The 15724-nt window shown below is 35.9% G+C and overlaps 1 protein-coding gene across 3 annotated transcripts in view; it reads left to right on the top strand.

Annotated features, from left to right (window-relative positions):
- Positions 1 to 14685, top strand: part of WDR26 (WD repeat domain 26) — a 38217-nt gene extending 23532 nt beyond the window's left edge. For 2 of the 3 annotated variants that reach the window (XM_082426732.1, XM_082426731.1), the window contains exons 8-14: positions 665 to 805; positions 4540 to 4659; positions 6535 to 6680; positions 6993 to 7071; positions 7346 to 7475; positions 11093 to 11278; positions 13967 to 14685. In XM_082426732.1, coding sequence (XP_082282858.1) covers positions 665 to 805; positions 4540 to 4659; positions 6535 to 6680; positions 6993 to 7071; positions 7346 to 7475; positions 11093 to 11278; positions 13967 to 13992 — 828 coding nt within the window. In that variant the 3' untranslated portion in view covers positions 13993 to 14685. Of the gene's footprint in view, positions 1 to 664; positions 806 to 4539; positions 4660 to 6534; positions 6681 to 6992; positions 7072 to 7345; positions 7476 to 11092; positions 11279 to 13966 lie in introns of those variants that run through there. The other variant, XM_082426733.1, reaches the window with a different exon arrangement.
- Positions 14686 to 15724: the final 1039 nt, after the last annotated feature.

Here is a 15724-nt window from a genome sequence, read left to right as displayed (position 1 = left end):
AAAGGCATACAATACTGTTATATTGCACAACATGGATGAACCCTGAAAACATCATGCTAAGTGAAAGAAACCAATTACAAAAGACTTAGATGTTGTATGATTTCATTTATATGGAATGTCCAGAACAGGCAAATCCATAGAGTAAGTCGGGATGCCGGTGCTGGAGGGAGGGAGAATGGGGAATAACTGCTAATGAGTATGGGGGTTCTTTTTGGGGTGATGAAAATGTTCTCAAGTTAGATAGTAGTGATGGTTGCACAATCTGTGAATATACTAAAAGCCACTGAATCATATACTTTAAAAAGGGTGAATTTTATGGTAAGTTATATCTCACTAAAACTGTCTTAAAAAGGAGGGGGTTAGTTTCAAGGTCAGTTTCCTTGAAAGCCTCATAAGGACAAAGTCTGTGTCATCTTTATTTCCATCTAGCACACAATGCCCTTGTGTGTAGTAGACGCTTAACAGATACTGCAGCATGAACGAGTCTTTATGAAGCAAGCTGTTAGAGCTTCAGTTGGGGGGGAAATTGGTGAAATCTGTGGAAATGTCCACAGATTAAATTATATTATCAAAGTGCATCTTTGCAGCTGTTTAAGTTCTTGTGCCCAAAAACCAGGGACTTTAGGAATTGGAGTTAACTAAGTTGTCTTGTTTTCCCTCCTAGGATACACACCTGCTAAAACTGCTTAAAACTTTAGAAGGACATGCTTACGGTGTTTCTTATATTGCATGGAGTCCAGATGACAACTATCTTGTTGCTTGTGGCCCAGATGACTGCTCTGAGCTTTGGCTTTGGAATGTACAAGTAAGCAAATTTCATCCTTGGTTTAGTCTTCAAAGTATAGTCACACTGCATGTATTCATTATAACTTTATTCGTGATCTGTAGACCAGCATCATTCAACCTAAATTACCATGATGTATCTCTTGTAAAAGATAATTCATCAAATGGAACCCAGGTGTCCAGATTTATACTAAATTTAAATATTATGTTGAGCATAGTAGCATTTTTGAAAGAATGATCAGTAGGTATTTTTAGGGATGTAGTACTTTGTAATGTATAATTTGTACTATTTCTGTAGTACTTTATACCTCAAAAAGACTTTACAGTTGTTTTACAGTTGCACAGTTGTACACGAAACTTATCTTTCAAGTGTGAAAACATCGACATTATACCAAATTTTCCATTCTGATGGCAATTGCACCATCTCCTTGCCTATATTTAATGTTCCAATCTCGTTTAGTAAATTTAAATTATGTTTTCAGTACTTATTATTAAGGGTTTTATTACGGATTCTAAATGAAAACTTGAACACTTTATCTAGGGTCCCATTTTAGAAAAATTCAGCACTAAGTTCACTCCATTATCTACAGACTCTTATTTTGGAAACCTTGTAGTTATCATTTAAAATTATTTTTTAAACTTCTATAAGGTGACTGGTTAGGTGATTTTGCGGGGGGAGGGTTGTTTTGGGTTTTTTTTGTTTTGTTTTTTTAATAACAGACATTTCTGGGTTTTTTTTTTTCTTTTTTTTTTTGCCGCGCTGTGCGGCATGCGGGATCTTAGTTCCCTGACTAGGGATCGAACCCCTGCCCCCTGCAGTGGAAGCACTGAATCTTAACCACTGGACCACCAGGGAAGTCCTGTTCTTTGGTTTTTTAACCTCTAGGCAAGGGAATAGTTCAGGCTGTGGGTTTGGGTGTAAAAGTGTAAGTTGATGGGGTATGGTTTTGAGTTTGAGGACCTATAAGTAAGTTGATTTTTATCAAGAGAGTGAAGATAGAGCTCCATAGAAATGACTCAAACAATAAGATGGTATAGAGGACAGATGAATACTAAGATGTACCTGAAGATGATGTGCCATAAATCTAATTCTACAGTAAGATTTCTATTTCAACCCAGCTTTTTATTAAGAAAATTTCCAAACACTGAGAAAGGTTGCGAGATGAGCACAGTGATGACAGGGATGGCCTGTGTGCCGGCCACCCTGGATTCAACAGGTGTTGCTGACATCTTGTTACATACTGTGTGTACACACATACATGCGTGCATACAGACGTACGTACTTATATCTATATATCCATACCCAAAACATCTGGAAGTAAATTAAGATGATATTTTACTCCTTAATACTTAAGCACGTATCGCCTAAAACATAACATTCTCCTACGTAATCAAATGCCATTATCTTATCTAAGAACATTAACTTTAATTCTCTAATGTCTAATATTCATTTCATAATTTAAAAATCCTCAGTTGTTCCCAAAATGTCTTTATGCCATTTTTATCAAACCGGTGTTGAATCAGTGTTGTATTTCTGATTGGGCTTGGGGGGTGGCAAAGCACAGAATAGATTGGATGGCTTCTCAATTAAACAGGCTTGAAGTGAATCTGACCTAAAAGACAATTTTTTTTCCATTAAAGTTTTTTTTCCCCCCTCAAAGGGAGGAGAGGTACATAGTCATAATCCTATAATAGAGACTCAATTTATAGTGCCTGTGTAGTCTTCCTTTGAGTCAATTTTGAATTTCTGGACAGTTAAAACTATGTTCTAGCTTAACTGTTTTACTGTGCATTACGTTACATAGACTTGTTCTAAAAGAGTGGTCCTTTTAAGTCAGTTTTCAGATTGCTCCTTTGTGTTCTTAGGTAGATTCCTAATTACAGGTTTCCCCTGCTACCTGAAAGTAGAGTATTCCTGTGGAATGTTTTCATAAGCTGAAATGGCGTAAAGCAGCGGTCCCCAACCTTTTTGGCACCAGGGGACCGGTTTCATGGAAGACAGTTTTTCCACGGACTGGGGCGGGTAGGGGAAGGGGATGGTTCAGGCGGTAATGCGAGCCACGGGGAGCAGCAGACAAAGCTTCCCTCGCTCTCCCGCCGCTCCCCTCCTGCTGTGCGGCCCCGTTCCTAACAGGCCAGGGACCGGTACTTGTGCGCAGCCCAGGGTTGGGGACCCCTGGCGTAAAGTGGAGAAGCAGTTACCTTAGGACACATCTTACTAATGGATGCACAAAGTAAATCAAGATAAAGCACAGATGCTTACATAGTTCAAAGCCATGGCAGCTTGATGCTGAGATGCTGAGAGTAGTTCCTGGGAAGGAGCTTAGCGATGCCACTCTCACTCTTCAGGGTGTGTGCTGCCTCTGTGACAACTCATTGCAAAACACTGAACACTATTTTCGCTTTTCACGGACTTTTTTTGTAAAAGCAAAAATCCTCTTCAGATGTCTTTTGGTTAGCAAAAACAGGTAAAAATGTAGGTCTTCATAAAAGCCACTTGGCGGAAAGTGAACTTTCGAAAAGCAGGGGATACCTGTAATGGCCTCATACACTCACGGTCCTGAGCATAACAGAAAAAGACCATTTCTGCCTTCAGAACTTAGTGTATTAACACATTTGTGAATAGAAAATGCTGAGGATTTAGCTGTTGCACGTGTATTTGTGTTTCTAAACTTTTATTTTTTTACCTGTTTATATCGAGCAACCCCAAAAAATAGTGACTTGAGAGCAGTTAACAATATGGGGGAAGGATTTAAGATGGCCAATTTTTTTTTTTCTTTTTCAGTGTAAGGAAGACATTCTGATTTTTGTGCCCTCTTTGCTTTTATTACTTGGCCCCATTTCCTGATCATGCACCTTTTTTTTTTTACTTTTGATTACCCATTTATCACAGGAAAATTATGCCCATGTACTTTTTATTATACCAAGGGCAGCTATTATCTCTCAGATCCTGTTTCTAATCCATGAACAAAACGGAATCAAGACTAAATTAAATGGTATGTGTCTACCTTCTAAGTTGGATAACTTAGAAAAAATAACAGGAGGATATCTGAGGGTTGTAACCAACTAAATAGTCTTGCTTAGTTGGGAATGCTTTAAAATGACTGTGCTAAAACAGTACAAAAGTTCTTCATTCTTTTCTGTTACTTTTAACTGAAATAAAGTCGTATATCAGAAAAATAATTTTTGTTTTTCTCTTCCCATTTTCCCTACTACATTTTGAGCATCTTGAATATGAAGTTTAACATAATTTAGTTTGCCTACACTCTTGGCCTAGTTTAAGGGCATAGTTTTTCTGCCTATTAATCATGTTCTTAAGGAGTTCCTAATTGCATGAACTGCAATTTTAGAATAAAATTTATAAAGAACTGTGAACTAAGGAGAAGTGGAAACTCAGAAGGAATAGGTATGTAGTACTGGGCATTTCATTATCTTACTTGGGAAAAATTACATGTTTTAATTTATGAATGTAATTGATTTAAGACAAGAGTTCTGTTGGAGTTTATCTCATATCTCTTCTTTGGATCACATACGCCAGGCATTGTTTGACTCCTGAGTTTTCCTTCAAGTCCTTAATTTCTCTTCTGAGTGCTATAGTCTCTTTCTATGAGGGCAATTTAAACAGTTTATTTCTCTAATCAGAAGTATTAAACTAACCAGATATCCCAGTTACTATCTTTTTTTTTTTTTTTTCTTTGTACATTTCCTTTAGAAGAGTATCTTGAAGATCTCATCCACAGTTTTATTTCCTTGTAGACGGGAGAGCTAAGGACAAAAATGAGCCAGTCTCATGAAGACAGTTTAACAAGTGTGGCTTGGAATCCAGATGGGAAACGCTTTGTGACTGGAGGTCAGCGTGGGCAGTTCTATCAGTGTGTGAGTATTTAGTGCCCTCTTTCAAATGTTTGCTTATTTAAAAGCGGACTTTGTTTTGTAAAAATAAAGAATTCATTTGACTTGATATCTTTTATAAAATATACTATATGAAGACCTACTTTGCCATCTTTCTAGAAAAGCACTGTCCAATAGAACTTTCTGTGGATTTCTTTTTTTTTTTTTAACCATTTCAAGTGCTTTACGAAATATAGGCTTTGAGTTTAGTAAAACATTAAAAAAATTGTCCTACTAAACATTTTGTTCTTATAAATAAGTTTCTAATGTATAGGGACAAAAAGGTTTAGTATTTAATTTCTTTGGGGTTTTTTAGCCCTTTGGATTTTTTTGTATCCAAAAAAAAAATGCTGAATTTCATGAGGAGACTGTCTTTAAATATTTGAGGAATAAAAGTGATGATGAGTGTTACCAGGAAACTTTGTGGGCTTTATTTGAGGTATCTTCTAATCATTACCTGCCCTGTTAATCTTGGAGTGTTGGGATAATAAAAAATTAATAGGTAAAAAGTCTTATGACAAGGTAAACTGTGATACAAATCCCGTGTCATTACTCTGTATCTAGATTCCACATCTCATATCACTACCTAGCATGGTTCTAGTAGGCCCTTCTAGATTTTTAAAACTAAAATAAGATAATAAATCCCATCAAATCATTCAGTGTAGGTCATTTATCATAAAGACTTTTATGTAGCCACTATAGATTATCAGTTTCACTAAGCTGGCTGCTAGACTCGTGGAATCTAGTGTCATGTTATCTCAGCATGGTTGTAAGCCATTTCTTTCTTTTTTTGTTTGTTTTTTTTCCAGGTGTCCCAACACTGTTTATTGATATACCCATGATTTTCCAATTCTTTTAAAAAGTTATTTCAAGTGGTCAATACCATTGTAATATACTAATTTAAGCATTTTATTTCTGGACTTTCTCTCCATGGGCTAATACTGTACTGCATTGATTGATTGATCTAATTGACATATAACATTATATTAGTTTCAAGTATACAACATAATGATTCAGTATTTGTATGTATTACACAATGATTACCATAATAAGTTTAGCTAACATCCATCACCATACATAGTTACAAAAAATTTTTTTTGTTATGATGAGGATTTTTAATATTTACTTTTAGCAGCTTTCACATATGCAATACAGTATTATTAACTATAGTCACCATGCTGTACATTTTAGCATTTAAGCCATTAGTTCTTAATTCCCTGTGTTCAAGACGCGTATATGTTTCTGCTGACTTTGCCATCCCATACAGTGTTTAAACCTTCAGGATACAGGACTTTGGTAGTTCCCTAATCTGTAAAATGGGAATGGGAATGCCTCTCAGAACTTTGAATGTTCAATAAGATAATGATCCTAAGAGCTTTGCTCAGCACGTTACAAATTTGGTGACTTTTTAAAAAATGTCATAACAGATTTCTAAGTCCTATAAAGTTATAATTAATGTTTTAGTAATCGTTTTCCATATCACAACTTGTGAATATTATAGGACAAGTCCCAGTATAGTGAATTTTAAAGGAATGTTTGAATTCTTTTCCAAAAGTTGTGAGACCTTAAAACTTAAGGATTCTTTCTTTCTTTGTATTTATTGTAGTTATCTATGCATGGTAGGTTATTGAAGGGAAGGTAGATTTACTAAGATTCTCCCCTTCCCCCTTAGGTATTGTTGTAATGAAATTTGACCTATATTCAAATTCTGATGATTAAAAACACTTATGGAACAATTAGGTTGAGATCAGTCTCAGGAAAAGACAAACATTACAAAAAGATATGCTAAGAGATTCTTTTAGTTTTGTTTGCTTTCTGAGTGCTGTTCAGTAATGGAGTTAATAGTAATTTTCTCCTCAGGATTTAGATGGTAATCTCCTTGACTCCTGGGAAGGGGTGAGAGTGCAATGCCTTTGGTGCTTGAGTGACGGGAAGACTGTTTTGGCATCAGATACACACCAGCGAATTCGGGGATATAACTTCGAGGACCTTACAGATAGGAACATGTAACTATATTTTGTATCCATTAAACAACAGTTATCTGATTTATATTAAAATAAAAGTGTAGTGGAACTTGCTTCTTCAGAAGAAGAGTTTTTATTATGTTTTTGGTTTTGGTTTGATTGGTAATTTGGGTGGATAGTCAGGTGGTACTTAGTAATTATTAACTCAGATTCTTTTTCTTTATTGAAATATTGTATATAATAGTGATTACAGACAAAATTTGTGATATTTAAGCTAGAACATTTTGTATTTTGATAATTTGAATGTCTTGATTCTTAGTATGTTTCTTTTGACAAATTATTTTTTGGTTACAGAGTACAAGAAGATCATCCCATTATGTCTTTTACTATTTCAAAGAATGGCCGATTAGCTTTGTTAAATGTAGCAACTCAGGTGAGTTTATTAACATAATTCTCAGAAAAATTTAGCTTAGTTAAAGTTTATTGTGATTTTTAGTATATATAAACAAGTATTTCTGTGAATTCTTAAATTTTACTGCATGAGTTTGATCCTTAAGTTTGTAGAGTCAACTAGAAATTTTTCAGTTGGCATTTCGCATAAATAGAAAATGAAAATGTTCATCAGGCAAAGGGATAGTCACAGGTAACTTTTTAAAATTCTTTTGAGTTGGGTTAGAATAAATACCTAAATTCTCTTTTGCTTACAGGGAGTTCATTTATGGGACTTGCAAGACAGAGTTTTAGTAAGAAAGTATCAAGGTGTTACACAAGGGTTTTATACAATTCATTCATGTTTTGGAGGCCATAATGAAGACTTCATCGCTAGTGGCAGTGAAGGTAAATTGTGTCTCTGTTGGTTCACATATATTGATGGACTGAAAGTTCTATAATTCTCTCAACTTGTGAACATAGTCATGTCTCCAAACAAATTCAAGATGTTAAATCAAAAATTGTATGAGCTGTTTATCCAGTGCACTGTTAATTTCCTTTTCTTGGAATGATTTGAGTCCTCCTGTTGTCACAAATTAATAGTGCCTATTTTGGCTGTGTGGAGGTGTGTTTGGTGCATGTGTCAAATCAAGATTTAGTTAAATCTTTATTCTCTCTTATGTTGACTTTTTTTTAATAGATTTATTTTATTTATTTGTTTATTTTTTGGCGTTGGGTCTTCGTTGCTGCGCACGGGCTTTCTCTAGTTGCAGCTAGTGGGGGCTCCTCTTCATTGCAGTGCATGGGCTTCTCGTTGTGTTGGCTTCTCTTGTTGTGGAGCACAGGCTCTAGGCGTGTGGGCTCAGTAGTTGCGGCGCACGGGCTTAGTTGCTCCGTGGCATGTGGGATCTTCCTGGACCAGGGCTCGAACCCGTGTCCCCTGCATTGACAGGCGGATTCTTAACCACTGCGCCACCAGGGAAGCCCCGACTTTTTTTTCATGAGACTGATGGTTTTCACATGTTAGTAGTATCTTAAAGATCAAGGTTAATTATGTTTTACCTGATCTTGGACAAAATTGACTATAGTTAGATCTTCAGTGTTTCTTTAGTGACCAAAGAAAATAATTTAGGGTTCTTATGGTCTCAGAGAAGCTGAAATTATAGAATTGTGTCTACTACCTTTTTGAATAAACTTATTCTCTGGTCTGATAACATCGGTATTGCAGGCAGGCATGTGCCTAAACTAGTCAGTCTGATTTAAAATAGAAATTGTTTAAAATATGCAAGCACAAATAAGTGAGGCAGTATTAAAAGTTGGTATACGTTTTAAGGTGATAGAAACATAAATAATGGCAAATTATTGAAAATTTTCATTCAACACATTTTCTTGAGTAGCCACTATACTGTTCTAGTACTATAGAAGCAAATTATTTAAGTCATTTTTTTAAAAAACTGAATCTAGTTTTCCAAGGTAGACCAAGGAACTGGATTATGTTGGTAAACACCTGGTAATGTTCAATTACTGTGTAAGATGTTTCTATTATCCCTTTCTTGACAAAAAACTGATCTCAGTAGCTAAGAGGGTCACAAAGTGACACATGAGTTTTTCCTTTGTGTATAAGGTGTATTTAAGGATTAAGACAAAGAGACATATAGGGATTTAGATTTTAACATGAAGCATATGGATTTATCTTTTCTTTCTTTTCCCCACAAAAATCAGTCAGATAAGATTGAGAAGAGTGGTTTGCTGGGTAACGATTGGGAGTTCACTTCTTTCCCCGTCAGAAAATCTTTTTTATCTGTTAGTTTAATCATGTTATTTTTTTCTAGGTTCTCCATTGGCTTCTAATTTGATACGACCTTAAACATATTAAGCCTTCTGCCTGCTTTTTAGCTCTTCCTACCCAAAGATCTCTTTCCCCTTGCTCTATTTAATCCTGCTCCTGGTGGGTTTTTTGCCTCTTAATTATGCCTCACAATCCCCTATAGCTCTTTCTAAAAACACTATGTAACCTAGAAGTGCTTTAAAAATATGTGTTGCTACCATTATCCCTAGTGATGCCAATCTTTTTTTTTTTAAGCCCAAACTAACTTTAGAATTAAGCCTGATGAATAATGTAATTAAGCCACACATTATATTCTGCTTAGGGATAAAATGAAACATAACTATGATGGAAAGAGATTAGCATTCTCATGATTCAGGTGGTTTAGAATGGTTCTAAAAGTGTTTTCAACACCAACTGGATATAGCAACTATATTATCTCCCAAGATGACCACAGTAATCCATTTGTCATTTATTGTCAAATATATTCCAAGAACCTTCCAAATCCCCAAATATATGAATGTCAGTATAAAATAGAGCAATTAGGAAACCTTTCCCCCTAAAAGTTATGCCATTACTCCAGCCTTTTCATTGTGCTGGAAATATATAGAAAAACTTATTTTTTACCTCTGCATAGGCACTGGATTCCCTAAACTGGTACAGTAAGCAGAGCTTGATCATAAAGCCTGTCATTCTGACCTTGACTACTTCACATCTTAATTTTTGCTGATTGTTCAGCAAATATCCTCCTCGGGTATGTGTTCACAAATCCAAATGTAGGCAGATTTCAGTTGCATTCACACTTTTCAAGCCTGTAATCTTTCTTTGTGGACTTGCTCTGTCCAAGGGGAAACATAGCTAGTCTGGGCTTTTTTTTTTTTTTCCTTTTGCTAATTTTATTTTATTGCAAGAAAATTATTTTCAGAAATGATTGAACAATAAGTACCCTCTAGGAAAGATAAATTCAGTACTTCAGTGAGTGCCTTTTAGCTTTTGCTTCACATACTCAAAAAAATGTTCAGAAACAGTTCCAACTTTTTATCTTTATAAGTTGAAACCAGGGCATGTTTTTTTTTTACCACAAGTTTATTACCTTTTCACCACTCTGAAGTTTCCTCAGTTGGCAGCACATCCACTGAAAGGTCCCACATTGATCACATAGTTGATTGACAGATCTTCAGATAGGACGCTTTTCTAATTTACCCTGGGATTCTACCTTCTGCTGAAAAGCCATCACTTCTATTTCGTTAACTCTTTGTGGTAATACATGGTGTTTACTACGTGCTAGACTCTGTTCAGAACACTTCTTCATGTACAGACTTACTTTATCCTCATAACATGATGAGGTAAGTACAGATCCCCATTTACAGAGGAGTTGCAAAGAGTGGGTAATGTGCCCAAAGTTACACGGCTGGTCAGTGATGCAGAGAGCGTGTGGACTGGGTAGTCTGACTCTACAGCCCGTACTCTGAACTTCTACTCTGTACTAGTCCGTTGTTTTGTTTTGCTTTGTTTGTTTTTGAAGATTAGTTTATCACAAAGTTGTCAGGGTTTTTGTTTTTTATGGTCACTTCATGAGATTACAAATAGACTACTACAAAGTCATATTATTATGCTGTCTAGCCTCACAAGTAAACTCTTGAGCAGGGCCTCCTGGATTTCAACCCCAGTTTCACCATTTACCGGCTGTTAACCATGAGCAGATTGCTTAAACTTGCAGTTCTTCAGTCGCCATCCATAAAGGGGATAAGCATAGTGCCCACCTCATGATGGTGGTGAAGATTAAATAGCATACTTAGTACATTATAAGCACTCAATATTTAGCTATTATAATTGCTATATTTGAATTTGGATACATTGCTTTTCTGTCACCTCTCATTTCCATAGAATCTGTCTCTATCCTAGATTTGTTTATATTCAAAGATCTTGACTGTGATTATATATTATGTATTACAGAATATTACAGATAGATTTTGTGGTGACTTGCAAGCTAGTCAGTCATCTGTAACAGGGAAAAATGTATTTTATTAAAATGGCTTTTTTCAAAAGGTAATTTGTTAAATTATTCATTGTTTTTGTTGTCCTTTCAAGTTCTAATAAGTTATACGTTCTATGTGTAATGAGCAGTAAATTTAAAATCAGTTGGTTTTGTTAATATGTAACAACTCCCTGACTTTTCTCTGAATTACTGTTTATTCAGATCACAAGGTTTACATCTGGCACAAACGTAGTGAACTGCCAATCGCGGAGCTGACGGGGCACACACGTACCGTAAACTGTGTGAGCTGGAACCCACAGATCCCATCCATGATGGCCAGCGCCTCAGATGACGGCACCGTTAGAATATGGGGACCAGCGCCTTTTATAGACCACCAGAATATTGAAGGTAACCATCACACAGTATCCCTGTGTTTTCTCCAGATGAAACGTTGCCCTGCTTATCATAAAGTTGTAGCATTTTTAAGTGGCACTTTATTTAAAGTGTAGGATACAATCGATTTTTTCCCCTCATTTAGAGATTGTACACTATATCTCACTCCGCAGAAGTTTAATTAATCTAAGACACAGCAGTATTTTTTTTGTTTGTTTTATTGGTGACAGTGGGGAGAATAAGCTGGGATGTGCCACCTCATTTACATCCAGTTAGTATTGCCACTTTCAAAATTTTATTGAAAATCTTGCTTCATCAAGCAAGAAGTATTTTATACTTTCATACCCATGAAAAATAGCTAGTATATGAAATTTGAACAACTTTAGAATGATCTTGATTATGGTTTTACCCTTAAAAATAAATATCTGTTAATACCAATAGAGAAAAAGAAGGGAACTAAAATTTATCATGTACCTATGTGCCAGGCAGCCTGTTAGGCCCTTTATATACACTGTCTTGTGTAACATCTTCATAGCCCTGTAAGAGAAGTAGAGAAGTGTTTTTATCCTCATTTCTGTGGATGTAAAAACTGAAGCATGGCAAGACTAGTTAACTTGTTGAGAGCTGCCAGGTCTTCAGATCTAGGTCTGAAAGGTTTTTTCCACTACTTTCAGATACTTGAAGAAAGCCCAAAGCCTAAAAGCTTAACAGTTAAGGACATAGCTTAATTGAGCAAGATATTGGTACTAGAGAGAGGAGATAACGAGAGCAAAAATATTTAGTTTGCTTAGAAAGAAGTAATTTACCTAGAAACAGATAAACAGATTTTTTTGTACACAGTGTCCCACCTAAATGTTTTAGTAAGAAAGATGACCAACCGTTCTCAGTTAAGTTATTATTAGAGGAGGAGGGTTGTCAGGGTAGCATGTGTGGTTTAAAAGCATATTTTCTTGTGCTTTTGTCTTTGTGGTACAAACTGTAAAAGACTTGACCAGATCTCACTGGTCGGTGAGGATGTACAGCCAAAGATGAGAGTAAAAAGCATGAAGAGCACACAGGTCAAAAACTTTGAGAATTACTGTTCAGTTATTCAGAACCTTCAAGGACCTTTTTGTATTTGTACATCACTACATGACATTCCAACATTCCTCTGTGAAATCAGCTAAAACCAAAAATCTTGTTCATCTCCTACTGTTCGTTGTTGTCCTTCTTTAGGTTTCAAGCCCCACTCTCTTAGATGTTTTAGAGATGTATAACTGAGATTATATGTGCTTTTCAAATTTTAGTAGTCATTTTGGAAGTTATTTCTTCAAATAAACATATTTGATTTGAAGAAGCAGGAAAACATTAGGTATATAGTAACAGATTTACCTTGTAGGTGGATTTATTTTAGACATACCTTTAAGGGTATGTTTATGCTTCCACTACTGTGAAACAAAAGTTACACTGCTATTTGGTAACTTAACTATTGTGGATACTCATTATTGTGGGTGAGCCAAACTTGGCCCAATTGTAAGAACTGGGTCTAATTCAGCAATTTTCAGTTGTGCTTTGCAACATAGGTATAGCCCTAAAATTTCATTTATACCTAAAATAGGAAAACAGCTTCTGTATAACTAGAAATTTGGTTAATGCCTTTTATGCAGGCATCTTCTGGGTTCTTTTTCCACCCCTTGAAAACTTTTTTTTCTAATTAATACCTGTTTGGAATAGACGTTTTAGAAAAATACAGATGAAGCTAAGGAAATGACATTCAAAAATCATGATACCCTAAGATACTATAAGTCATTCAAGTTAAAATATTTTACTTAATTTCAAAAAGAATTGCTGACCTTTTATTATAACAGTAAAGTTCCATACTGCATTTTTTTTTTTGAGGACTGTATAAAATAGAATAGGATCGAGTACTAATGCATGCTACAACATGGATGAACTTTGAAAACAATATGCTAAGTGAAACAAGCCAGACACAAAAGAGCACCTACTGTGGTTCCATTTATATGCAATGGTCCGGAATAGGCTAATCCATAGGGAAAGTAGGCTAGTAGTTGTCTAGGATTGGGGGTGAGGGTTTGCTTACACCTGCTAATGGGGATGAAAGTATTCTAAAATTGATGGTCATGATGGTTGTACAATCCTGTGAATACACTAATACCTATTGAATCGTCCACTTTAAATGGATGCATTGTAGAGTGTGTGAATTTGTATCGGTAGAGCTGTTGACACATTACCCCTCCCCCCCACACACAGAAGAGTAGGGTGATATTGCAGAATTTCAAACTGAGCCACTGAAAGGAGAATTAAATACATAGTTATAATGCACAGTTTACCTTGGGGTGCCAGATCTTCTTTATTCTCTTCTATTGTAAACTACCATAAAGATTTTTCTATTCTGCATAAGTATTTCAAGGTTCATTTTTAAAGTATGAGATTCCAATATGATTATTCTCTTGGATTCACCAATATTCAAAATAATCCTGAGTTTAGACTGTAATATATAGCCTAAGATGTGATGTGGACACAGTTTTAACAATAATGATGAAAGTATCAAGAATTTGCCTTGATGTGATTGTTTTCTAATGTTACGATATTTTGTAATGTCATGATGCTGATTTTAAAACTTTCTAACTGGTAACTTTTTTCTCCCCCTCCCCTCTTCTTCCTCTTTTCCCCCAATACACATTTCATCTTGTCTTCATTCAGAGGAATGCAGTAGCATGGATAGTTGATGGCGAATTTGGAGCAGACGACTTCTGTTTAACTTAAAATTAGTCGTATTTTAATGGCTTGGGATTTGGTGCAAACAAACATGATTGATAGCTGGACAGACATGCTCGTCATGAAAAAAGAACCATTTCTGAAGCCCGACTGGGGCCAAACATTTACACCTTGCTTCATAGTAACCAGTTGAGATGAAGCACGTCGTTAGAACGTTGTTGGACACCATGTTGAATTATCCCCCCATCGGTTGTGAAGAACTGTGCTACATTCAGGCTTACCCATTGAACTCAGTATATATAATTTTCTCCCTCCTGCCTTTTGTCGGGCAGGATCCATTCTTGTTGCTCTTCTGTGTAATGAAGTTTAAATGCTTGTTTGGAAAACTTTATTTAACAGTTTAGAAGGCTTGATAGAAAGAGTGCATTAGTCTGAAGAGTATACATTGGATAGGAAAGAATTTCCTTCTTTTGTTTCTCCAAATCTTTCCGCCTTATTTAGCTTGAGATCTTTGCAGCTTGGTTCATGGATTCTAGCCTTGCCCGTTGCGCAGTATATACTGATCCAGATGATAAACCAGTGAACTATGTCAAAAGCACTCTCAATATTACATTTGACAAAAAGTTTTGTACTTTTCACATGGCTTGTTGCCCCGTAAAAGGGTTAACAGCACAATTTTTTAAAAATAAATTAAGAAGTATTTATAGGATTAAAGTGACTTCATTTGTATACATTTGGAATCTAAACCAGCTTAAAAAGAGTTTCCTCTATGACTTAGATACGCAGTATAACTGATGCTCTTCTGGAATACCACATGAGACCTGGTCAGAAACAGTGCTTGGAAGGACATCACACAGGAAGTTCAGGGTAGCGCTTTGAAGATTTTCCCCCTTTTGTTTTATTCCCGAAGGAACATCAGTACCTGATCTTCAAGAAATTCAAGATTCATAACGAGAATTTTAAATTTATACCAACATGAGAGATCAGTAGTCAGTTTAGGTTTTCAACAAAGCTTGTTCCAAGTTGTTCTCAACTTGGGGAATCATTTTGGTGTGATCTAGCATGAGAGTAGAAGTCAGCAGATATAACACTTTGGAAATTCATAGTATAATTGAGCTTGTTAGAAGAATTCAGCAGGTTACAGACATACTTAAACTGGGTTTAAAACCTAGGAGTCATTTCTCTAATTGCCCTTAATATTTTGACATATAGGGATACGTAAATTTAAAGAATATTTCTTCTCAGTTTTTCAGATATTGCCATACTGAACCTCATTCTAAACTGGTGCTGTGGATAGTCTCCCTCTCCCCTCCCCTTTTAGTTTAAGGAAGGGTTTCCTTCATGGAAAAGCACTTTTAATTTTGAGAATTTCACGTTTAAAATAAGCCAAAAGCCTGATGTTCACGTTGTGCTTTTAAACCCCGTAACAGCTGAGTACAACATACATAGTCTCCTTTGAAATTCCCTCCCCTCTTTAGGAGAGGATATAAATATGGTGACCATAGCTGTTATGTTGGGAAGAGGAGTGGGAATACCCCCAAAATAAGATTCTGGTGAAGAAAAAGTCTTACACTGTTCCCTTTCGGCCCAGCCAAGTCTATAATATATTATTACCATGAGTAGACTCCTTCAGAATCCACAAAGAAGAGAAAGGCTTGGATGTTAGGAGTTCTTCCATCGGGGGATGGGTGGGTAGGGGAAGGTAGCAGGGAGAAATGGTAAAGTCAGGGAAGGGGAGAAGAA

The sequence above is a fragment of the Balaenoptera physalus genome, assembly GCF_965194825.1.
Source record: "Balaenoptera physalus genome assembly, chromosome: 1".
NCBI classification, from domain to species: domain Eukaryota; kingdom Metazoa; phylum Chordata; class Mammalia; order Artiodactyla; family Balaenopteridae; genus Balaenoptera; species Balaenoptera physalus.
Note: the sequence above shows the minus strand (reverse complement) of the source record. Positions and strands in the feature narration are given on the sequence as shown.